Genomic DNA, 26,441 nt, shown 5'->3' with positions numbered 1-26,441 from the left:
AGATGAGCCACTGTCCACAGAGGAACCTGGTGCAAACATTTACCAAGTGGATCCCGATGGTGAAAGCCGGCAACCCCCATTGACAACGCCCCTAGACAGCAGGAAGTAGCCTAAGAGACAGGAAGCCCTCATTCCCTTTTCATCATCAGCTTCCCCTTCCCTTTTTCTTTCCTTCTCTTTATAATATCAAAAAGGGAGGTATGTTAGCATCCTGAGCCTGCGGTGATACATGGGCGGGTCCACAGACCTGTTTCCAGGGCAACAGCCACCATATTCCCAGCATCCGTTGGGTTCACCTCCCACCTTTACCTGCGACTACTAAGTCACAACCCATATATATGGGACAATTCCTCCATCTTGCTCTCTCTCTCTCCCCCCTCTCTTCCTGCGCCACTACCCCTACTCCCTTTCAATTAAACCTCTTACATATGGAACTGTTTGGGCCTTGTGGTACTTCCAGACGCGACCGCCGCTGTTCCAACACATCATACGTGCTTCAACAGAGGTAAGCAAAGAGACAGTAAACTTATCATGAAATCCAAGTAAGTCTGCTAACAGTGGCGACAGGAGGTGGGGCTGGAGGGCTGGTGGCTGAGCACTCCCTGAGCCTTGGGTTTAATCTCCAACTCTGCACACAAGGAAACAAAGAAAAAGAAGAGGGAAGGGAGCAGAGGAGGGAAGGAACCAGGTGCTCCCTGAGCTTCTTATGGAGGACGGCTCCAGTCCTCCATGGGTTAGAGCTCTGATGAGCGCCTACAATTGGTAAGCAGGCAAGTTATAAATTGAAAATTTTACTGGCTTGTAGATTTTTTTTTCTAGTACATTAATGCTTTACATTTCAAAATACCAGAGGGAAACACAGCCTGCCAAACCACTAAATATGGCAAACTGTGGAAGGACACAATACTTGAGCCTGCTACCTCATTTGTTTCCCTCTGGCTTAGGTCACAAGCATAAGGCGGTATGCCTGAAGCATTAATTACATGGCTCATGGCTCTTGCCAGTGTTTATACATTTTGCCCCTTCCTCATAATTCAGCAGTTTAGAAATGCCCTTTTGAAGATATGTAAGCTTGCTGCTCAGGTAAGCTCCAGGATCTATTATAGTTTTATGTGAAGAACATAAACCAGTGCTCAGAGCACAAAGCCAAATACATTTTAACTTTATCCCATCACATTATCCCCACAGGGCATACTGCTCTGGGTGCACTGCTTTCTAGAACAAAAGGTTTTTAAGAAATATATTATGTTAGAGCAGAAATGCCCTTACCTAGTGCCTCTCTCCACACTAATAAATAGATAGATATCTAAATAAAATAAAATATTACCAAAATACAACAAGTTGAGGTACCCCCCCAAAAAAATAATGTAATAAATATGTTATTTTGAGGATAATTAACCGAGTGGAGAAACCATGTATAACTAACCAGCAAATAATTTAGGGAGATTCTAATGATGTCATCCACATCTTTCCCTGCTAAAGTCTGGCTCCATCTGATAGCAACAGCCTATTCTGCTAGACTATAGCTGAAGATGTTTTTTGATCCCATGGCTGGTAGAAACTTCTGGAAGATGGGCGGAGCTCCCATTTCTGGTTATACACCGCCTGCATTTTTTAATCTTTGATCTAACTTGAAGAGATTCAGTTGGGAGAATACCGGAAAGATACCATTAACTTAAAAAAAAAAAACAGGAAAACTTGATAGAGCTGGATATAGTGGCACGCACCTGTACTCAAAAATCAGGCACAGTATTATCAGAAGTTCAAGGCCAGCCAGGGCTACATAATGAGCCTCTGTCTCAAACATTCCAAGTCAACAAAGTACATCCAGATACAGAAGAGAAGAGACATTTCAGAGCTGTTTAGTGAGTAGAACACACTAAAACAAGGTCTCAGGCTCTCTAATTGGCCTCATGTGCTGAGGTCACACTGGACTCTGAATCAGAATTCCAGCACATAGAAAAGATGGACTTTAAATTAGACCTTAAAATAAAAAAAAATTATATTTAATCTATGGGTTCATAGACAAAAAAAGTATACCATAATAAAGATTGTTACAACAACTAATATTTATCCTAAAATTAAAAAACAAAACAAAACAAAACAAAAACCCACAATGGCCACTGATGTTTCTCTTGTAGTTTTAAATAATTTGCCTAAAATTGTTAAATCAATAAATAATTCACTCCTAACTTCCCAGTCACAGACTTCAATGGTCAAAGTAAATACAATTTAGTATTTTTGCTGATTTTTGTTTTGTTGTTTTTGTTTTTCTAGATAGGGTTTCTCTGTGTAGCCCTGGCTGTCCTGGAACTCACTCTGTAGACCAGGCTGGCCTCGAACTCAGGCCTGCCTCTGCCTCTGCCTCTGGAGTGCTGGTGTTAAAAGGTGTGGTCGTCACCCTGATTCTGCTAACAGTATTTGCACTCACATAACAAAACAATAAAGACTTATCGCAGAATCAAGGAAAAAAATAAAGACAATGTTTTATACTTTTGTTATACAGCATGTCTAGGAAATTAGGCCCAGAAATAGAAAGTTGAGTTTTTTTCCTTCAATATAGGAACACTTTCTTCCACTGATGTGAATGGCTGAAGCTTCAATCTTACAGGCATTAGCTACAGCCGTCAGTGTTCTCTGAGCGGTCCTAAGCATGGCTTTCTCTAAGCACCCACTTTCTCTAACCCGGACCCTCAAACACATTTGGAGTATGATTCATCAGCTCACCTGTTCTTCACCACTTCTAAGATCATGGCTGAAACACAAGTTCTCTGAGGGACGAGAGTCTGAAGAAACTTTGAGCCTTGCAGGAGCTGAAGATCCTTAAAGCTTTTTACAACAGAAGTCTTTAAAAGATCAAACACCTAATTTAATTGAAGAAATAAGAAAATGAGCCAAAATTATAGTTTCTGATCTGAGATCACACACAACCCTATGGCAGCTGTTTAAAGAGATTGAAATGCTACAAAAGCTGTGAGCTTCAGTGGGAACTTAGAAGAGCCGAAGACAGGCCTTTCTTCACATGAAAAGGGCTAAATATCAACATCTTCCCTGCCGGGTCTGGTGGTACAAGCTTATGACTTCAGATACTCAGAAGGCTGAGGCAGGAGAATTACAAGTTTATGGCCAACTTAGGCAATCTAGATCCCATCTCAGACCTTAAACTGTTTTTGAACATTTGTTGATTGTGTGTTTGGGAGTTGGGGAGTGCATGCCATGGTCACGTGTTGAGGTCAGAGAATGGTTCTGGGAGTTGGTGCTCTCCATCCACCACATGGTTTTTAGGGACTGAACTAATGTTGTCAGGCTCGGTATCAAGTATTTTCAGCTGCTGAGCCATCTCACCAGTGCCCTTGTCTCAATTTGTATAATAAGTCCGCAAAGGCAGGTGTGTAACTCAGTGCTCCACCACCTGCTAGCAAAGGGTATGCATCGTTGTTCTGAACGACAAAACAGAACAGCAAAATAAAGACGAAAACATCACTCACGATCCTGGAACCCATGAAGGAAAGAGGGCAAGAACTTCATGCTCTCATCACTGGTTGTCAGGGACAGTTCTTAGAATGCAACCATGACAGGGCTGCTGAACAGCCAACTAGACTGGCTCTCCTGCCACCTGAGCAGGTAATACAATTCTTAGTCCACACTACCTTGATCTGGCTTTCTCAGCAGGAAATGAAGGCACGTGCCAGGAATCGCAAGTTTTCTAGCAGTTAACAAAAACAGGTTCTTGTATGCTTCCCTGCCGGCTATGAAAGCATCACTGTAACCTTACAAACAGCTTACCTGTTCCTCAAATCTCTGTATTCTCGTGAGAGAGAGGAGAAGAGCGATGCTGAAGGGACATAAGCATTTACTGGGATCCCCCTGCTGTCCGGCCTACGATAAAAAGAACAGTAGCTATACTACAGCAGTCTGCTTAAAAACAAGTTTCTCCATAGGTCTAAAATGTCCATGGAAGAGGTAAAACTATAAAGCATTTAGAACTTAGAGAAAATCTATATGACTAGGAATAGGGTTCTTAGATATAATACCCAAAGCTCAACTTATATAATAAAGTTGACTTAAGAAAAGGCAAAAGACTTGAAGACATTTCATCAAAAAAAAAAATGAGAACTAATAGGTACAGGAAAAAACCCTCGTTAGCAATTCTCCAAATGCAAAGCGAAGGCTCGAAGGGAAGAGTTGCTACTGCACACCTATCAGAGCGAGAGCAGAAGTGAGACAGACAGACAGACAGACAATGTCAGTCAGGATGGGAAAGGATGGAAATGTAAACTATCAGTTACTTTGGAAAATAAGATTTGATACTCAGTCACAAACTTAAATACAAATGCATCACACAGCCAGGAGGTGTGGTACACATTTCTGTAATCCTAATACTGGGAAGTTTGAGCCAGGAGGATTAGGAGTTTAAGGACAGCATTGGCTACATAGTGAGTTCAAGACCAACCTGGGCTACATAATAGCAGCATCTTAAAAAAAAAAAAAGTATAAACTAATTCTTTGAAAATAGCAACAAAATGATTACTATGAACACATTAAAAAGTGAACCATGGGGTTGGGGGCTAGAGAGATGGCTCAGTAGTTAAGAGCACAGGCTGCTTGCTCTTCCAGAGGTCCTGAGTTCAGTTCCCAGCAAGGACATGGTGGCTCATAACCATCTGTAATGGGATCCGATGCCCTCCTCTGGTGTGTCTGAAGACAGCAACAGTGTGCTCACATATATTTAAAAATAAAAGGAATGAAGAGAGAAATAACAGTTCTTTTGTTGTTTTGCACTACAGAAGGTTTCTAAAAGTTGTGTTGCGTATGTGTGCACACACACAGCAGGCATGCTACAGCACAGTTTCTCCTTCTACCATCCTGGTCCCAGGGACTGGACACAGGTAGTCAGGCTCTCTGGTCACTGCTTTTGCCACTGAGCCATTTGACTGGCCCCTAAAGAATTAATTTATTTATTTTTGAAGTTCAAGGCAATTTTATTAAAACTTAAAAGCAGAAGTACCAGGGCAGGGAAGCTGTGATTCTCAGCATCTACCTAGAGTGGGCAAATGGAGAGAGGAAACCAAAAGCCCAGCAAGGGGCTGGCAAGATGGCTCAGCGGGTAAGAGCACAGACTGCTCTTCTGAAGGTCCTGAGTTCAAATCCCACCAACCACATGGTGGCTCACAACCACCTGTAATGAGATCTGATACACAGTGTACTTATGTATAATAAAAAAATAAAAATAAATAATTTAAAAAAAAAGGGCTGGCGAGATGGCTCAGTGGGTAAGAGCACCGACTGCTCTTCCGAAGGTCATGAGTTCAAATCCCAGCAACCACATGGTGGCTCACCACCACCCGTAATGAAATCTGACGCCCTCTTCTGGTGGTCTAAAGACAGCTATAGTGTACTCATTTATAATAATAAATAAATCTTTAAAAAAAAATAGGCAACAGGGGTTTGTTTCTTTGTTTTTTGGAGGGGAAACTGGGAATGGAGAAATTTACATGTAAGTAAAGAAAATATCTAATAAAATAAATAAATAAATAAATAAAAACAAAAAAAAAACAAAAGCCCAGCAAACGGCCATCTGATGCCTGGCACATGGAGCACGAGCAGCCAAGAGAGAGATGGCAGACAGGGGGGCCCAAGGCACCAGAATCAGCAGCTTAGGCTCTGACCAACATAAGGAAGGCTTTTAAATGGAGCTTGTTGGCTCAAGAATAGCATATACATTCTACTTTTAAAGACAAAAAGATCTTCTAGACTCATGGATATGCTGTATTCATGCTTCTGGTCATTAACTGACATCAACAGTACAAACATCCTATCTCATAAAGATATGCTTTATAATACATATATAACATACTTTTATTAACTATGTCATTGTAAAAATAAACTTCAACTTAAAAGATTTTCTGTTCTCAAAGTTACTTGAAAGATACTGTATAGAAATTTTTGTTTAATTTATTCTTCTCTCATACAGTAAGTACATCCTGACCAGTTCCTCTTTCCCCTCCTCCCAGCGCCTCTCCCTTCCCTTCCCCCATATCCACTGCTCCTGTTTCCCTTCAGAAAAGAGCAGGCTTCCAGGGATACCAACTGAACATGGCATAACAAGATGCAGTAAGAGTAGGCAAAAAATTCTCATATCAAAGTTGGACAGTAGGAGGAAAAGAGTCCTGAAAGCAGGCAAAAGAGATAAGAGAAAAAAAAAGCTTTCCCCTAAAAGCATCTTAAAGCTACCTTCAAGTGTTTCAGAAGTTCTCTGCCTAATTCACAGTCCAGTTTGATGGCAAACACGATGTGCAGAATAATGGTGCCTTCCACATGATGGAGTTCGTCTGCTGGGGCAGTAACAAGCTCTGACAACCTACAAGATTCAACAGAAGGTCTAGCAATGAAAAAGTCCTGGGGTGAGCATGCGGCTGAAGCTGCAGGATCTCTGGAAGCAGAAGACGTAAGCCCACCCCGCTTCGCAGGACAAAACGGACACCGACTTGTCTCCAGTCAGTGTCTCCATGCTTTACATCCTACATTCTTCCCAAGCTCAACCCAATTCCATCAGGCGCTGCCCTCTCCTTACCCTTAGCCATCCACTGACTCACTCTTCTTTGTTCTTTATTTTGTATTGTTTGGGGGGCAGAGTTTCTCTGTGTAGCTTTTGCTGTCCTAGAATTCACTCTGTAGACCAAACTCACAGAGATGCCCCTGACTCTGCCTCCCGAGTGCTGGGATTAAAGTTGTACACCACCACTGCTCAATATTGTCATAAGGGTTACAGAAGATTTCCACATGGCCAAAATCAATAAAGTCCCAGATGGTCTTAAACTTGAAGAACTCATGACCTATCTGTCTCAGCTCCCCTAAGTGCAGGAAGGGGTGAGGGCAAAGCCACACTAATGAGGGAGCAAGCACACGGGGAAGGTGAATCTGTGAAGATGCACTGCACTTCTAACTGTGGTACTCACTCATCACTGCTCTGTTCCTCACTGTGCTGCCTGTCCAGATCCCTGAAGAAGGCTATTATTCCATCCAGAACACTCCTTCGGCTTCCCTAGGAATAAGATAATTATTATTATAATAAAAGAATGGTCACCTAATTGAAGGTAAAATAACCAAAGATTATCTAGTACAAATTTACAGAAGTAAGTTGCAACCTAGCCTGACAGTAATAACACACAGAACATGTTGAAGCTGCAGCAGAGTTTGAAATACTTCACAATGCCAGGGAAACAACTTGGCAGTAGAGTATATGCCCCCGGTACCCAACTGTAACTTGAAACACTGTTGTGCTGTGATTTCCCCCCAGATGACACATTCCACCTGCAGGGACTCTCCTAAAGCTTAGGTAGGAATGATGGGCAAAGGCTTCAGGAAGCCCCTGAACCTGAAGAGATGTACTAGGCCCCACCTCTGGCACATATAAGCAGCAAGGACAGCTGAGAGACACCATCAGACCAGCCAAGCCGACTGGAAGCAACAGGGACCAGCTGAGGTACTGAGAAATCTCTCGGACCAGCTGAACTGCCTGGAAGAGGCACCCTCCACTCTACTTCAGTGCCTCTCTAAGTGTGCAGGACACCCCAGGGTTCCAGCTTTTGTGAAGTGTCACCCCTGAGGGAGTGGGTTTTTGATAATGTCATCTTTGAGTCATTTCTATTCCTGCAAGTAACTCTCCCCCACACTCCCAAGAGCAACCCTGATAAACCTTATTGTTTCACCATGGCGGCCCCTGGAGATTCCCTGGCTTGGATCTGCTGGTGGCTCTCTAGCAGGTTTGAGTGGATGCTTGCTCAAATGTCTCCAGGAATTGTGTCACACAACAGGTACCACAGTGTCAGACTTTCTGTGGCCTTAGTGCACACCCTGAGGTTTTCATTTCTTTTACTTTCACACATAACAATACTTCCTCCTTGGCTGAAAAGTGTGAGCAAATCATCACAGATGATAAACATGTATGTCTTATTATGGAAACCAACAGTCTGAGAAGGCTAAACTGATATAGCTGCTCAAGCCCCAAGAACTAAAGAGAAACAACTATTTTTATTTGTACCTTGGAAGAGAGAACCAGAAGCTGATAGACCAAAGGTGGAATTTCTTGAAGATTCAACTTTGGAAACATCGTCAACACTTTGGCCACCACAAGATTCATCTCTTCTGGTGTTAGATGGATATCCCTGTGGAGCAAAGGTTTCAAAGCCCAGCCAGAGCATAAGTGCTTTGTTTTTACAAACTAAATTCACAGCTTTATAGTACTCAAAAGTCTATCAAAAAATTTTTTAAAGATTTATTTATTTTATGTATGAATGCACTGTCACTCTCTTCAGACACACCAGAAGAGGGCATCGGATCCCATCACAGATGGTTGTGAGCCACCATGTGGATGCTGGGAATTGAACTCAGGACCTCTAGAAGAGCAGCCAGTGTGCTTAACTGCTGAGCCACCTCTCTAGCCCAACATTTTTTAAGAAATAAAATTTAGGGACTAGGGAGATACATTTACTAGGGTTTTACTAGGGTAAAACATTTATTTTGCAAGAATGAGGACAGGGCTTGGATCCACAGGACCCATAATTTCATCCAAGACAGGATCTCTGGACAAGCTGGCTAGCTAGATTAGCAGAATCAGCAAGCTATGGATTCAAGTAGAGACTATGTCTCAATACCTAAGGCAGTGGCTGGTCAAGGAAGACACCCACCTCTGGTCCCCACATACATCAACACTCAACTCACAAACATATGTAGCAAAGTAGCAAAGACATATACAAATGTGCACACACACATTCCCACACAAAATGAATGAATGAATGAATAAACGAATGAATGAAAAGATTACCCAGGGGTTAAGAACACTTGCTGCTCTCCCAGGGGACTAAAGTTTGCATCTCAGCACCCACAATGAGCAGCCCAAATCCACAGAAAACTCCAGCTCCAGGGAACCCACACCTGACTTTTGGCCTCTGCAGGCATTCACATACATGTGTAAACATAAATAAATAAAACAAGTCTTTAAATACAATTTGGAGTTAAAGAATAAAGCATGTATGAGACTATAGTAGTAGTCTTTATAGTAGTCTTCAGATTTTTCTCTTATAAATAATCTTTTAAAGGAACCAATACATTTAACTAAAATAAGGTCATTTCAAAGAGATGACCTTATATGTTTAATAAATTTATAAATTATAACTTATACACTTAATAAATTAAGGGGCTGGAGAGATAGCTCAGAGGTTAAGAGCACTGACTGATCTTCCAGAGGTCCTGAGTTCAATTCCCAGCAACCACATGGTGGCTCACAACCATCTGTAATGGGATCTGATGCCCTCTTCTGGTGTGGCTGAAGACAGCTACAGTGTACTTATAAACATAAAATAAATAAATAAATCTTTTTTAAAAAAAAATTAAGCCAAAAGAGAAGGAGGGCCCAGGCAGTAGCGGCGCATGCCTTTAATCCCAGCACTTGGGAGGCAGAGGCAGGCAGAGTTTGAGGCCAGCCTGGTCTAAAGAGTGAGTTCCAGGACAGTCAGAGCTATATAGAGAAACCCGGTCCTGAAAAAAAACCAAAAAAAAACAAAAAAAAAACCACAAAAAACAAACACACACACACACACACACACACACAAAGAGAAAAAAAGAGAGAGGGAAGAGGGAATTCTAAAACAGAAAACAGAGGTACCACTGCTACTACTCAGAAAAAGTGGAGCGGGAGCTTGCTGCAGTTCCATTCCTTGTAGGTTTGTTGACAAAGCTTGATGCAAAGACACATAAACAAAGCTTACTTGAACATAGAAGTGAGCTGGATCGTGTATCGCTGAGCCCATCTGGAAAAATACAATGCGTTTAGTTCATTTTAACTCCTTTACACATAATTTTATAAAACTAATGAAGGGGGGGCGTTTTAAGTTTAATTTTCAATACTGGGAAGCAAGACAAAGCAATTTAAAAGAAAAGCTGGGCACAGTGGCCCTGGGACCTTGTCGCTTCAGAGGCTGTATGAACCTTAAAACTCAAGTTCAAAGTCTCCTTCCCTATACAGCAGGTTTGAGGGCTAAATGAGACCCTGCCTTTTTAAGAAATAAGAACATCAATAAATAGGATGAATAATTAGTCTTTAATTCACCAGACTAGAAAATCAAAACAGATGATGAAGTTTATGCTAAAAACCAACAAACCACTCTGATAATACCCAATACCAGTAAAATCATGGGAAGCAAACACACTTAATACTTACACACTTACACACACAACTTTATATACAATTTACACATACACTTTACATATACTTTATAGAGTATATAAGTAATAACTTTAAAAACACACACACTCACAAATCACCCAACTTATTACTCGAGACACTTTTCACAAAATGTCACTTAAGCCAGGCAGTGGTGGCACACGCCTTTAATCCCAGTGCTTGGGAGGCAGAGACAGGTGGATTTCTGAGTTCGAGGCCAGCCTGGTCTACAGAGTGAGTTCCAGGACAGCCAGGGCTACACAGAGAAACCCTGTCTCGAAAAACAAAATAAAACAAACAAACAAACAAGTCACTTAGGTAAATAAACACATCACTGCAATTTTTTTTTTTTAAATAGAGAAAATATTTGAACCAAGACTGTTAACACAGACCTATCATGCCAGTATTCCAGAGGCTAAGGCAGGAGGATCATGAGTTTGAGGTCTTTATGGAGAGTCTTTCTCTGAAAAAATAAAAAAGTTATCTAGGCCTGACAGTGCGTACCTGTAATCCCAGCACTAGGAGGCTCAGAATGGAAGAGTGCACAGATCTGAAGCTAGCCTGAGCTATAAAAGGAGACCTTGTTTCAAAAATAAAAGAATTAAAGTGGTTTTTTGTTTTGTTTTGTTTTGTTTTGTTTTTTTCCAGACAGGGTTTCTCTGTGTAGCCCTGGCTGTCCTGGAACTCACTCTGAAGACCAGGCTGGCTTCGACCTCAGAAATCCACCTGCCTCTGCCTCCCAAGTGCTGGGATTAAAGGCCTGCGCCATCATTGCCCGGTTGAATTAAAGTGTTTTTTAAAATAAAGAAATTAAAATACAAAAGAACTAGACAACTCTTCTGAGTTAAGGATATCAGGACTTTCCAAACCATATTCTAAGTACTATGCAGCTGTGGTAAAACAGAGTCGAATAAACAATAAACGTGCACTTTGAATATACTAAATCATCTCTTTCCCAAAAACTTATGCAAAACAAATCGTGTTATAGTAGTATATTGTATTATTATTATTACTATTATTATTATTAGTCTTTTTAAACTCAAGGACAATTTGATTAGCGTGTAAGAAAAAAACCAAGGAAACTGGCCTGGAGGAAGGGAGACAGAGGAAGAGAAAACTCCATACCTTCTGAGATAAGCACAGCATGCAGCAGGCAGAGACACAGTGGTTAGTGTTAGGGAGCTTTAGGCAGTGAGAAAGCCCTGAGTGTCTGGGAAAGCATGCCCAGGGCTTGTCAGCAATGGGAGCATGTGGACATGAAGGCACGCACGCATGCACACACACAGGATCACTCAGAAAAGCATGCAAGCCGCAGCACTAATAGTGGAAGCCATCAACTTTCAGCCAAATGATGGAAGACAAACAACTGCTTATTCTATTTCTGAAACGGTCAACTGTAGCTGAAGTTGTTCTTCGATTCGCTATACAACTGAGATGACTGACCTCCTGATCCTCCTGCCTCCACCTCCCAAGTGCTGAGACTAAAGCATGTGGTAGCATGCCTGGCTCTTATGGTGGGATATAAACAACAACAATCAACAACATAGACAAAGAATTTTATAAGCATGGGTAGCAACGGTGGCATGTAACTGTAATTACAGCATTCTACAATGCCAGCCTTCAGCAGACACAGGCATGAAGATCATAAGTTCAAGGACAGTCTAAGCTACACAGTGAAACCCAGTCTCAAAACAACAAACAAAATTACCTAGTTGAATGTGTGTGTGTGTGTGTGTGTGTGTGAGAGAGAGAGAGAGAGAGAGACAGAGACAGAGACAGAGACACAGACAGAGAGAGAGACAGACAGACAGACAGGCAGAGGCAGACAGACAGAAGGGAGGGACTATCTGAGGGGAGAAGGGGGAGGCAGGGGAAATGGAGAGTACAATGGAAGAGGAGATTAATGTACAGTTAACTAATGTATAATGGCACATGCATGAAAGTGCCATAATGAAACTTATTACTTTGTATCCTAGTGTTTAAAAACTAGTTTTAAAAAAAATCTTATTAATTTGTATAACTAACAAGAAAAAAACCAAACAAAAGAAAATTCCCCAACAGCAACTACAACACTACCACCACCACCCACTTTACAAATATCAACTCCTGGAAGCAATCACTATTAGGCTTGTGGCCATCGTAGTCCTGAGATACTCTTACACTTTTATGAGACTCACCTGACAGAACACAGGGTGTCAATCAACTGCCTCTTACATTCCTTCCCATTCAAATCACCTAAAACACAAAAATGGATGGAGAAATTGATTCATAATGTGAAAACAAAAAAACAAAAAAAGTCAGGAGAACCTGAAGAAAATCACCTTTCCCACAAGCCAGGACTTCCTTTGTGGTGGCCAAGGCAGTAAGGATGATGGGTAGTAACTCCAAAGATTTTCCATTCACTAGGCGGTCCTCTCTGACAGCACCCACAAAGTCATTGGCCAAGTCAACAAGTAATGGGCCTGGAAAATGGTGAACCTAAAAGTTCAAGAAGAAAATCTGAAGCAGGAATCCAACGTTTGAAAACTGTATGTGAGGGCTGGAGAGATGGCTCAGCATTAAGAGCACTGGCTGCTTGCTCTTCCAGAGGTCCTGAGTTTAATTCCCAGCAACCACATGGTGGCTCACAACCATCTGTAATGGGATTCGATGGCTTCTTCTGGTGTGTCTGAAGACACCTACAGTGTACTCACATAAATGAAATAAATAAATCTTTAAAAAGAAAGAAAACTTTATATGAAATAAGTCTACTGCTGAAATACTGAATGACACGCCCTCCCACAACAGGCACTGTAAGGGACTCATGGAAATGTGTTGCTCTGTTCCACATTTGTAACTGTAAAGGACTTCAAAGGTTAGAATCCTCCACCAGTCCCTTAACGCTTTCAAGATCTACCAGGAGATTTACATCTATGGTACCACAAGACAAGCATGATATAAGTGGTTTATACCATACTGGCCATACTGTAAGCCAAGCTCTTATTCTTGTGTGAGAACTAGACCAGGTTTGGCACTTGACATTTCCCACCCATCTTACCTCCAGCATTAGTAATCCTATGATCTCTGATGCGACATCTTGTTGCAAATCTCCTGATTCAACCAACTGGATACAGCAAGAATATATCTTGTATCTTCTAAGAGCTCCATCTTCCTCAGAACAGGGGGAGCCTTGATGTTTTAAACAGGTGTACAGAACAAAGAAAAAAGAAAAGAAGCTCAAGGATATAAATAGGAAATTTAACCAAGTCTGAAAGGTAATACTGAAGCAGAATAACAGTGTTGTAACAGTGAGCTTACCCATGCTTGATGCTTTAAGTCAGAACATTATCCCTAAGTTTTGTCAGTAGAGTAAGAAGGGCAGTGAAAACCCATCTCTTCCATAAGTAAGATACAAGAACACAGACAAAAGGAGACAAACTTAATTCTAGAATGAGCCAAAGACTAAACCAAAGGGGCATCTATATAAGAAGAACCACCTGGATTCTGTGGAACACTCCTTTATCCCAGCATTTGGGAGGCAGAGGAGGGAGGGGAAAGGAGGGGGCATTAGGCTAGAGACTTGGCTCAGTGGGTAAGTGCTTTCCAAGCAAGTGTGAGGACTGGAGTTCAAATCCCCAGAACCCATAAAAAAGCCATATACATAGTATGAGCCTCTGTGATCCAACAGGGCGATAGGAGGTGGGAAAAGGAGAGTCCTGGAAGTTCCTGGGCCGGCCAGCCTGAAAGATGCAGCAGGAAGCAGAGATGGATACCTAAAGCCATCCTCGGACCTCCACATGTGCTTCATGGCACGTGTTCACCTTCGCTGACACACATACGAACCTGTGCACATGAGCACTCTGCAGATAAAGATTTGACTTACACAGTGTCCTGAGGAGCAAATTTATGGAGATCGGAGGTAGATTAGGTATCTTTGGGAGAAGGATGGCTTGGGGTTTTACAGAGCTATTACTATAGATGTTCATTTGAGAAAAATAAAATTCACTGTGATGGTGCACATGTTTGATCACAGCACTCAGGAGGCAGAGGCAGGAGGATCTGCAGGTTTGAGGCCAGTCTAATTTACATAGTGAGCTTCAGGCCAGCCAAGGCGACATACTATGTGGTGGTTTGAATGAAAATGGCCCCACAGGCTCATAGGCATAGCGCTGTTAGAAGATAAGGCCTTGCTGGAGTTAGTGTGTCTCTAGCTGTGTGCTTTCAGGTTTCAGACGCTCAAGCCACACCCAGTGGCTTATTCCTCTTCCTGCTGACTGTTGATCCAGATGTAGAACTCTCCAGCATCAAGTGTGTCTATGTATTCCCTAGTGACGATGATGGACTAAACCTCTGAGCAGAAAGCCAGACCCAACTAAATGCTTTCTTTTACAAGAGCTGCCATGGACATGGTATCTCTCCACTGCAATAGAACACTAATTAAGACATACTGGTCATGGTGTCTCTTTACAGGAATAGAAATCCTAATTAAGATATTTGAGACCTGTCTCAAAACAACAAACTCACTGTCGTGATACACAACTCTGAAAACACTAAACGCCACTGAATTATATAGTTAAGGAGATAAGCTATCTTAGTTAAAAACAAACAAACAAACAAAAAAAAAAACAGATAAACATATATTTTAGCTAGGCATGGTGGTACACTCCATTGACCCAAGCACTCAGGAGGCAGAGGCAGGCGGAACTCTGGTTCTGAGGCCAGCCTGGTCTGCAGAGTGAGTTCTAGGACAGCCAGGGCCACACAGAGAAATCCCTTTCAAAGGATGACTCATCTTGGAATGTGGATTATGTCTGTCTTTGAAATGTCATCACATAACTGCAGGTGGCACACCTGGTCAGCTTACCAGGACTGCAATGACTGCAAGGTGGTTTCTGTGACTCTGTGACAACTCATGACACTGTCATGCAAGCTGCCCACACTTTAAATACAAGCTAGTCACAAAAGTGGAGCCGCCATAATCTGCCTGGGTTTGTCTGGCCAAGGAAGGAGCTGTTCATATTTCTTCTTCTTGAAATACAAACAGGCAGCTGCCATTACTGTTTCATTATTTCTTTCTCCCTGATATTTCCACAAAATACTCAACAAGTTTCTGTGAAGGCTGACTCAACTGAATGAACCGTAGTGTGTTTTTATGCCCTTGCAGTGGAAAATGCATTTCTGTGGAGAAATAGAAATAAGCCAACTAAAAATAACTGTTGAGACTAAAGCCACTTTTTTTCTCTCTGTGTACCCTAGCTTTCCTGGAACTTACTTATGAAACCCAGGTTGGGCTCGAACTCACAGCGATCCTCCTGCCTCTGCCTCTGTCTCCTGAGTAGACAAAAGCTACTTCTAATTTTTGACTTGTAGAATTTTCTTCTACTATACCTGGGCTTTTAGATTATATCTATATCCTAGTAGGTGGGAGGTGGAGGCAGGATTATAGTTTCAAGGCCTCTAACCCTAAGTGTAGTGAGATCCGTTTCAAAACCTAAAAACAAAAAACCTGGGGACAGGCACAGCAGTGCACAGCTGTGATCCCAGAACCCAGGAAGCTAATGCGGGGTGACTATGTGAGATTGAGCCCAGCCTACACTACAGAGACCTATGTCAAAAGAGGGAGAGATGGCTCAGCAGTTGAGAGTATGTGCTGCTCTCTTACAAAGAACCTGAGTTCAGTTCCTAGCACCCACATCAGGTGGCTTACAAACCACCTGTAACTCTAGTGCCAGGGAATCCAACACTTTCCTCTAGCCTCTGTGGGCACTGCACATATGCATATGTGTGCATATGCACGCACATACACCCACACCCACCCACCCACCCACACACACATGAAAAGAAAAATATTTTGGGCTAGGTATACTGGGGCACACTTTTATTCCCAGCACTCAGAAAGCAGATGCAGGTGAATTTCTGTGAGTTCAAGGCCAGCCTGGTCTACAAAGCAAGTTCTAGACCAGCTGGGGCTACATAGTAAGATCCTGTCTATAAATAAATAAATTTAATCCTAGCAAACTTATGAAACCACTCTGGGTCACAATCTGAACATGGAGCCATTGCTCAAGATAACGAAACAAACATGCTAAACTTTCTGGGAATTGAGGCTCTGTATGAGGCATGCAAGACACTCCATTCCACTTAAACCCAGAGCTCCCTAGGTCCTCTGTGAGTGCTGGACACATCTTATTCTCTTCTCCACAGTTCAAAAAGGCTGAGTAGCCAAAAGCAGAGTATACTCTTTACAGGCCCCCAAACCTGCAGCACAGTCTCAGTTGGCATTCTGATTTCCTTCAGTAAGATATCTGAGTATCCACCGAGGAGGGCGCTCCTTTAGTTGATTCTATAGAATCTCCTGAACAAAAAGAATGTCCTGGGGCTAGTAAGATGGCTCAGAGGGTAAGAGCACTGACTGCTCTTCCCATAGGTCCTGATTTCAAATCCCAGCAACCACATGGTGGCTCACAACCATCTGTAATGAGATCTGACGCCCTCTCCTGGTGTGTCTATATAATAATAAATAAATCTTTTAAAACAAAACAAGAAGAATGTCCCAGTGGGGCTTCAAACAGCAGTGACACCCAAAGTAAACCAATCTCCCACTAGTTACACTGCAAGGGGTGCCAATCACCTTTGAGGATGGCTCTCAGGAATGTTCCAACAGCTCTTCCTTTCACCGCTTGATTCTGAAGAAGACAGGCCAACTGCAACCAGAGGGAGAAAACAATTATGCTTCTCTCCCTAAAGGATCTCAGTATGCAGGAGGAAACAGGTGCTGCCAGCTTCAGGCCAGGCTCTAAAATCCACGAGTACTCCCTCTGATAGAGCAGGGAGAGCCCAGTAGAATCCTGGACAACCAAGATTAAAGCCAGGCACAGCGATGCAGACCTGAAATCCTGCACTTCAGGATGAAAAAGGAGGATGTTCATGAGTTCTAGGCCAGCCCAGGATACATAACAGCTACAAGTCCAGCAAGAACCACAAAGTGAAACTTCTCAAATAAATAAATTAATTAATTAAAATAAAATAGTGATAATAATAGAGACTAGGGCTGGGATGCAGCTCAGTTGGTAATGTGCTTGTCTAGTGTGCACAAGATACTGGGTTTGCACTCCAAAACCTGGGTGCAGTGGCCATACACCTGTAACCCCAGTGCTCCTCAGATGTAGGCAGGGGTATCAGAAGTCCAAAGTTATCCTTGGCTGAGCGGGATTTGATAATAGCTTGGGCTAGAGACCCTGTTTCCAAAACAAAAACAAAAACAAAAAAAAAACATCTAATAGCTATTCAGAAATTTATAGAGCCAGATACAGCAGTTCATGTCTTTAGACCCAGCATTGGGAGGCTAAGTAAGACCTTATCTCAAAATCCCAAAGGTGGGGGTGGGGTCTAACTCTTTCATTAGCACTAGGTGCCACAGCATAATTCACGGACACCCACCCACCCATCCTCAATATTTATAACGCGCATACTTTTTCAGAGAACAATCTAAAGGTGAACAAAATGGACATGGTAATTTGACTCAGAGTTCATGAGAAAGAAGGAAAAAAAAACCAAGAGAATAGATATCACAAAGATGACAAAAACAAACAAACTAGATAGATATTAGCTGGAGGAAAGGGAAGCCAAGAGCAGGTAGAACCGGCAAACCTTCTCCGAGGTCGGAGACACTTGAGCAGAGACTGGGAAGGAAAGAAAGGGCTGGCCTGTGCACAAAGAGCAAGTGTTCAGGATGCTAGAAGACTTGAGAGAAGACCCATAGCAGGTGAACGGTGAGGAGGAAAAGAGTTGGAGCAGCTGGCAAAGACTGGATTAAGAAGAGTCCCACAGGAAGCCTAGTTTCATTCGCTGCGAAGCTGCTGAAGGAAAACCAGTGCCACTACTTCTTAGGCAGGGAGGTGTGTGATGGGGATGGATGAGGTATGAGAGACACCGGCCAGGAGACTGCGTGGATGTGTGAGGAGCAGATGACGTCCTGAGTGCCTGTGTATTGTTGGCATGGCACCGCCATGTTGAGGACCAAGGCTTTGGACCCTCAGGGAATCGCAAAGCCTTTCCCCCACTTAGGTTCAGAAAGGCAGAGCCTTCCCCATCTAAGCACCAGTGTTTATGAGTGATTTATTAGTATGTGCGAAAACTAGCCGTGGCAGCTTCCTCCTCGGTGTTTTACAGCTGAGACTGCTGGCCTACAGAAACCTCCTATGGAGACTAGCTAATTCCAACCCTCTGTGCTGTACACAAGAAATGTGCTGAGGTTCCTGGGTTGCTGCGGTGTGCAGCTTACAAGATTTTTTGTGTGTATCTCTGTGATTTCACTAGTAAGTCTGCTCATTTCTTCATTCCCTTGCTACTCCTAGTCAGGATTCCGGGATCAAGCTATGCAGGTTACTGCAAAATTTTGAAAATTTAAGGGGTGAACTGGGAACACATTACCACAGTCCTGGAAGGAGCCCATACCTTGATCTGGACCCTACTGCCCAGACTCAGGAAACAAACTGTTTTATTACTTAAGCCATCCCGTCCATCTGAGGTCCTTTATAACAGGAGTCTTAGCAGGAGATGGGGAAAAGGAGACAGATTCACAATCTGAGAAACAGCTAATCCATCATAGTTTGGAGGTAAAGGAGGGGCAGAGTGATGCCAAGAAAGAAGTCAGTCAACAATTCTTAATTTCAGACTTCAGCAACCACCTAGAAGGTGGTGGCATCCACTGACAAGGGTGAGATTTTGGTTTTAGTAGGTACCTAAATGACCCGGAAGGCTTACCAGAGAACACTGCTGATCTCTACCTGGTTTCTGTGTCAGAGCTTACATCCTCTATTCTGAGATATAAAGGCAACACACCAAGGAAATAACCACGTCATTATTGTTTCATTTTTATAATCATGGATTTACAGTGAAGATTTAGGCATTGGTTTCCTTTTACCAATAATTAAAAAAAATTTTTTTTGGTTATGAACTTATTTTCTTTACAGAAGAATGTAAGTGAGAACATGTAAATGAGCACACATTGGCAAGTAAACTAGTGTTTCACATCTATAACTGTGGCCTCTACGTAGCTTCAGATGCAACGGCCCTGAGGACTACACAAGACAATATATATTAACTCAGGGGGTAGAGATGGTTCATCGGTTAACAGTGCCTGCTGTGCTTCCAGAGGACTCAAGTTTGATTCCCAGCACCTACATGGTGGCTCACAGCCATCTGTAATATCAAGTCTAGGGGATCTGATGGCCTCCTGGCTTCCATGGGTACCAGCTATGCACACAATGTACATGAGGACAAAACACACACAGAATAAAAAAAAAAATGAAAAACTAAAAATATACTGATTTGTATATACTCGCTATAAAGGCAGTCTAAGGTTATTTCTGATTTAAAGCTGATTATAAATGGCTTTCATTTTTCCTGTTTAATGTCAGGATTATTTCTTTGTTTGATTGTTTGTTTGGGGTTTTATAGCAATTGGGAGACTGCATCTGGGGCCTGTGCACACCATGAAAGTCTTCTGCCACTGAACTGTACCTCACCCTCTCTGTTCTTTTTATTTAGCTTAGGCAGAACGTAAACTTGCAATCTTGTCGGTTTCCCCAATAGCAGGATTACAGCTTATAGCTGGGTGTCAGTCTATGTTTACCAAGTAGACCCCATCTCCTAACATTGGCAAGGGGGGCAAGGGGGTACACCAGAGCATCCCCCTGGGCTCTGCAGCTGCACTCTTTCCCTGCCCACACCGCTTTTGACCATACTCACTTCATCAGCTTTCAGGGTTTGAAGAAATTCCTGCAGTTTGTCTGTAGTTTTATCTGTTGCTAGAGATAAAATTTTCAGATCCATGGTTGCTCATATCAGAGAACTGTAGGTTAAAAAAAAAAAAAGTCACAGCTGGAAGCTTCTAGAAATAAACCTGAGAAGTCACACCTGCTATAGACAACACAGGAGTGTCAGCAGATAGAGGCCTCACTAAGGAGATGATGCTTATCCGAATCAGGTCTTAAGAATTTCCAACAATTCTTAAGTGGTTTCATAGCTTTCATACACATTTTCACCATCCATTCAACATAGTATTTAAAGCCAAAATAGCAGTTAGTTCTATATCAAATATATTGTAAATATATAGGACTATATAAACATGCCATAAAATATCGTTCAACAAATGAGTAAACCATCAGCATTGTAAATGGTAAGAACCACTTAGATGGCAGATGTGGCTAAGTGGTATGGTGCTTGCTTAGTATGCACAAGGCCCTGGGTTCAATTCCCATGCCATCAAAAAGAAAAAAAAATAAGAGAATGAGAGCAGGGAAGTGGGGGAAACTCGTGGAGGGTTGGGGGAAGATCACAGGCACTAGCTGTTTAGCTCATACCAAGCAAAGAACAGGCAAGCTTAGGAATTCAAGACCAGCATTCAGTTACACAGTGAGTTTGAGACCAGCCTAGGCTACAAGAGGCTCTCTCAACAAACTGAAGAACACAATCAAAACAAGTGAGGCCCTAGTGACACTCCAAATGTTTTCAGGAGAAAGGTCTGAACTGGAAATTAAGAGACTAAATTTAGGTAGCCCAGACAACCAGATGACGGACAGTACTGGGAAGGAGAGCGTCATAAACAGAGGCAGACAGGTCTGAGCTGACAACCGTATTGGGAAACAGAAGGAGACTGGCTGCAATGGCTACCAAGCGGAGCAATAAGGCAGCCAGAAAGAGGGGTTGGGATGAGACAAGATTTCGAGTGTCAGCAGAATTTAAATTTTATCGACAACCATCAAAATGCTTGTGAGCAAGAGACTCTGACCAGACTGAAAACAGTCTTCGAGGCAAACTGAGCATCAAAGTAATGTGTAAATCAAAGTGGGAAGGGGATGTGGAGAAAGAAGAAACTGAGAGGTGGCCCAGAGCTGTGTCAGGGGTAAAGATAAAGTCATGTGGAGAGGGGTGGGCCTGGGCAGTGGAAAAGATGCATGGGGGGCACCGGACACAGGACAGAGTAGTGTGGACGTGAAGAGGTAAATGCAGACTGCGGGGGTGGGGGGTGGGGGGAGACAGGACACCAGCCTCAGGAACTGCTCTCACCCCCCAGATCCACTGCCAAGTCCTACCAACAGTCAGTCAGTCTCTCAAAGCTGACCCTGACTCTACCTCTCCACCTCTACTCGGACTACATCACTTCAAAGCCCCCCTCATCAAGCACCAAACCACTACAAAAATAGTTCCTTCACTTGCTCCCACCTCTGCAACAATAAGATAGTTTTGAAAACAAAACCCAAATTACATAGTTTCCTTCTAATCTATCCTTATCTTAAGGGTAATTTTCCGTTGCTTTCTTTTTTTTTTTTTTTTTTTTTTTTTTTTTTTTTTTTTTTTTGGTTTTTCGAGACAGGGTTTCTCTGTGTAGCCCTGGCTGTCCTGGAACTCACTCTGTAGACCAGGCTGGCCTTGAACTCAGAAATCCACCTGCCTCTGCCTTCCAAGTGCTGGGATTAAAGGCGTGCGCCACCACCACCCGGCCGTTGCTTTCTTATTAGACAAAAATCCAAAAGGAGGAGAAAAAGCAAGAGGAAGAAGAGGAGGAAAAAGAGAGAGGAGGAGGAGGGAAGGAAGAGAAAGGAAGGAAGCCAGGTGGCAGTGGCACATTCCTTTAATCTCAGTACGTGGGAGGGAGAGGCAGGTGGATCTCTGTGGGCTCAAGACACTGTGGTCTACACAGTGAGCTCCAGGACAGCCAGGGCCACCGCCACCATCACCACCACCACCACCACCACACACACACACACACACACACACACACACACACACACACACACACACACACGGTCCTGGGACTGGAGAGATGGCTCAATGCTGAGCCTCCACTGCCACTGCTCTCCCAGAGGTGCTGAATTCCATTCCTAGCACCACATCAGGTGTCTCACAACTGCCTGGAACTCTTCTGGTCACAGAGAGCAGCTCCACACACAAGTCCTGTACAGTCTAAGCCCATGCCTAACTTCCTTCATTACTCTACTATTTTTTTTTAATGTTAAAGATTTAGAAAAAAAAAATCACATAATGGAATTAAGCAGACCCAAAGTCTACACACATCAGTGAACTTCTACACAGTTATAACAGCCATTCTGAAGCTTGGAGCGTCACACTGGGTTTTACACCTTCAGTATCAAGTATGTTCTTATACATTTACCCACCGCCAAAACCAGAAAAATATGAGTTCAGACTTTGAGATGAGAAAGGTCTGGTTGTAGGTAATGGACATTTACATCGTGAAAAGGGACACAGCTAACTGTGTTTCTGATTTTACCACTCTTCTAAGAACAATGAATTGTTTTCTGTCCTTCAAATCCCCAGTGTCCTTATAAATGATTTCTCATCTGAAACAAAATACCCACCCTTCCATCATTGCTCTCAATTTCTACAAAATCTTTAGACCTCAGCTCAACCCACTCCCTCTCAGGTGCTCTGGTTAAATGCTCCCCTTACATCCTCTACCAACACCAGCGAAATTCCTTCCAAAATGTTACCAACTTTTTTTTAAATTTTGTTTATTTAATGTATGAGTCCTCTGCTGCATATACATCCACCTGCCTGAAGAGGGCATCAGATCTCTCTATAGATGGTTGTGAGCCATGTGGTTGCTGGGAATTGAACTCAGGACCTCTGGAAGAGCAGTCAATGCTCTTAACTGCTGTGCCATCTCACCAGTCCCTCCCCCCCAAGTTTTAACATTACATTTTAAATTAATGGCTAAGACTGCCACTGGTCTGCAGTTCCATGAGTACAGTTTTGTTTATGATTGCTATCTTGAGCACAGTAACAAACTTATATTAAGGACCTAACAAATATCTGATGTGGGCCAGAGGGTGTAACTCAGCTGGTAGAAGAGCCTAGCAGGCCTGCCGCCCTGGGTTTGATGACCACGTAACCTAGAACTGTGTAAACCGGCATGGTGATGCACTCCTGTAATCCCAGCACTCAGGTGGAGACAAGACCAGGTCATCCTCAGCTACACACGTTGTAGCCAATATAAGACACTGGCTCAAAAACAAAACGAAAAGGAAACAGAAACTATAAAATAAGGCAGCTAATGTAGATCTTGCTACCCTAACTTCTACATACCGTGCCGAAAATATACTAAGCGCTTAGCCATAACTGGGTGATTGCTTTGTAGGTTATAATAAACGCTATGTAAATGGCGTTTATTTACGAAATAAACCATCCGGTGGGGTCGTTAGCTTTTGGAGCCCCGTTCTGCTCGACAGTGCACGTCTTAAGTATCCTGCCTATCCTACGCGAAGCCAAAGGCCTCTCTTCCCACAGGCACTGGGCTTCACGCGCGAAACCAGGCTGGGGGACCCTCCAGAAGCAGGCGCTGACACTGCTGGGCAGGGCCTATAGGGAGGGCTCAGCGGGGCGCGCCTCGGAGAAACCCGCCAAAGATGATGTCCCTGATCCCTGTGCAGGAACCAGGCACGGCGGGACGTCACGTCGCAAGGGGACCCCGCCTGTCTTCACCGTCCCACTTCTTCCCTCCTAAGCACAGACCCTAGACAGTCACCTCAACCTCAGCGCAGGATCCTTCCAAAATTCCCGCTCAACTCTACGCAGCCGCACTTCCGTTGCTCAGAGCAACAGGTCCCGCCCCCGAGTCGCACTTCCGGCTTCCTTACTCAGTGGGGCGTACCATTTTAGACGACGAAGTAGGGGAATCTTTGCGGAGATCATGGCCCAAATTCGTGGGAGAGGGAGGTGCAGCCTGCTCACTAGCTTTGGAGGGGGACCTCAGAGTGAGCATGCGCGTTATGAGTATGATCGAGCTAAGCTTTCTTAGAGCTCTGTAGTTGAAGTCAGTGCAGAAGGGATTGAACCAATTGATGGAGGATCAGGTCTTTTGCATCGGAAGCGTGTGTGTGTGTGTGTGTGTGTGTGTGTGTGTGTGTGTGTGTGTGTGTGTGTGTCCGTCAAGATCAACGAAGCAGTGAAGCGTTTGTGTGTGTGTGTGTGTGTGTGTGTGTGTGTGTGTGTGTGTGTGTGTGTGTCCGTCAAGATCAACGAAGCAGTGAAGCGTTTGTGTGTGTGTGTGTGTGTGTGTGTGTGTGTGTGTCTGTCACCGTCAAGATCAACAAAGCAGTGGACCAAAATTCTACTTTAGATTGTGAATGCAGCTTGTGCACAGTGCTCAGAATCAACAAGCCCCTGGCTAGCTAAGCATATGAAGGTGCTTAGGATGGTAGAGGAGAAGCAGAGGCATGTAGTTGCCTTAATATTAGGGGCAGTAGGGGCAAGGGCATGGATCTATTCACATTGTCTAACCATGTCCTTGTCACATGAGTGCCTCAGGGCTTGTTTGATGATGAGCTGAGTGTGGAGGTCTGAAGTAGATTGTGGGAGTGGGGACTGAAAGGGTAGGTGATGGCAAGTCTTCAGATTTGAAGGACATCAGTGTAGTGGGTCTACATGACCAGATCTAGAAGAAACAGCTGCTGGAGGAGATATGTCTCAGCTATTGTCTTAGGGTTTTACTGCTGTGAACAGACACCATGCATGACCAAGGCAACTCTTAATAATGACAACATTTATTTGGGGCTGGCTTACAGGTTCAGAGGTTCAGTCCATTATCATCATGGCAAGAGTGTGGCAGCATCCAGGCAAGCAGACATGGTGCTAGAGGAGCTAAGAGTTCTGCATCTTTACCTGAAAGCTGATAGAAGACTGGCTTCTAGACAGCTAGGATGAGGATCTTAAAGGCCATGCCTACAGTGACACGTGTACTCCAACAAAGCCACACCTACTCCATCAAGACCACACCTCCAAATAATACCAATCCCTGGGCCAAACATATTCAAACCATGACCGCTGTCTTCCCATGCTCCTTGCTGGGGCACTTCTACACTTCTGTCTCTACACTGAACTGTGAGAAGTAGCTAACACCCAACAGCTGAGGTTGAGGGTGATTCCTGAGAAGAATCCTTTATTTCACTAATGAAACAGATGAGTTCATCCCATCTTCCCACAAAACCTTCCTTCCAAACTCCTTCTAGGACTGCACCATTTAGTCTGTTGACAGTCTATAGAGATTAAATAAGCTCACTAACATCCCTGAGTTTCCATGTGTGCATCTCATAGCACTTACTGAATTGCCTGTATGAATGTCTACCCCATTACATGAATAATATAGTATCTATGTTTCTTTACGAACATTAACTTTTTTCTTATTTTTTTTTTCTTGAGACAGGATCTTACATAGCCCAGGCTGGCTTTTAACTCGTCACATAACTGTGGCTGGCCTTGATGTCTTTTGTAAAACCAAGGATATGTTTTATAGAGCACGGTATGGTGCAGTGGGTGAGGGTACCTCAGCAGGACCAGGCTAAGGCATCCCTGCCCACGAGGTACCAGCCATATGATGGGTCTAGTATAGAATAGAGTTTATTCTACTGAAGTGGGGTTGAGAAGGGAGTAGAGATAGAGAAAAGAGAGGGGAGAGAGAGAAAGAGAGAGAGAGAAAGAAAGAGAGAAACATATGGAGCTGGAATGAAGAGAGGAAGAGGAGAGGAAAAGAGAAGAGAAGAAAAGAGAAGAGAAGAGAAGAGAAGAGAAGAAGAGAAGAGGCCGACCAGGAATACAGAGGGGGTCAAAGAAAGAGGGAGAAAGGGATCAGAGAGAGCAAAGGTGGCCACAGAGAGAAAGGGGGCAGAGAGTTAGAGATCGAAGAGAGGCCAAACAGTCCCTCTTATAGCAAGCCCAGCCTACCTGGCTGTTGCTAGGTAACTGCTGGGCGGAGCCTAGCCTAGAAGTACTGCTAAGGTGTTAATAGGGCTTGAACTCTTAATCCTCCTGCTTCTAACTTCCCAGGTGCCTGAGATTGCAAATCCTCTCCCCTGCCCCCACCCTCCCGCCCTCATGGCTGACCAGCATTAACAGTGTTAGTAAAGATAACCAACAGATTCAGATTAGCACCAGCTTTCCACTTAGGTGCAGACATCCTGAACTAAGCAGCTAATCTTTTCCCATTCAGTTCACCAGCTAGACTCCCTATGTGAGCCACTAGGTAGGTACTTACTGGGCACTCATTTGTAATCCCAGTGCTGGGGAGACAGAGACAGGCAGATTTGGGGGCCCACTGGCCAGCTAGCATAGTCGACTTGGCACGCTCCAGACCAGTAAGAGACCTTGTCTCAAAAAGAAGAAGAAGAAGAAGAAGAAGAAGAAGAAGAAGAAGAAGAAGAAGAGGAAGAGGAAGAGG

The 26,441-nt window shown here is 43.4% G+C and overlaps 1 protein-coding gene across 3 annotated transcripts in view; it reads right to left on the bottom strand.

Annotated features, from left to right (window-relative positions):
- Positions 1-23,820, bottom strand: part of Fanci (FA complementation group I) — a 64,764-nt gene extending 40,944 nt beyond the window's left edge. For all 3 annotated transcript variants that reach the window (XM_031387059.1, XM_031387060.1, XM_031387061.1), the window contains exons 1-12: positions 23,754-23,820; positions 19,958-20,060; positions 16,836-16,908; positions 13,263-13,393; positions 12,547-12,703; positions 12,403-12,460; positions 9,771-9,812; positions 8,045-8,168; positions 6,960-7,045; positions 6,235-6,361; positions 3,787-3,879; positions 2,728-2,864 (exon numbers count right to left, since the gene is read on the bottom strand). In XM_031387059.1, the coding sequence (XP_031242919.1) occupies positions 2,728-2,864; positions 3,787-3,879; positions 6,235-6,361; positions 6,960-7,045; positions 8,045-8,168; positions 9,771-9,812; positions 12,403-12,460; positions 12,547-12,703; positions 13,263-13,393; positions 16,836-16,908; positions 19,958-20,041 (1,112 nt within the window). In that variant the 5' untranslated portion in view covers positions 20,042-20,060; positions 23,754-23,820. The remainder of the gene's footprint in view (positions 1-2,727; positions 2,865-3,786; positions 3,880-6,234; positions 6,362-6,959; positions 7,046-8,044; positions 8,169-9,770; positions 9,813-12,402; positions 12,461-12,546; positions 12,704-13,262; positions 13,394-16,835; positions 16,909-19,957; positions 20,061-23,753) is intronic.
- Between the last annotated feature and the right edge of the window lie 2,621 nt (positions 23,821-26,441).

The sequence above is a fragment of the Mastomys coucha genome, unplaced genomic scaffold, assembly GCF_008632895.1.
Source record: "Mastomys coucha isolate ucsf_1 unplaced genomic scaffold, UCSF_Mcou_1 pScaffold21, whole genome shotgun sequence".
Lineage (NCBI taxonomy): Eukaryota > Metazoa > Chordata > Mammalia > Rodentia > Muridae > Mastomys > Mastomys coucha.
This window is presented reverse-complemented; position numbering and strand designations above follow the sequence as displayed.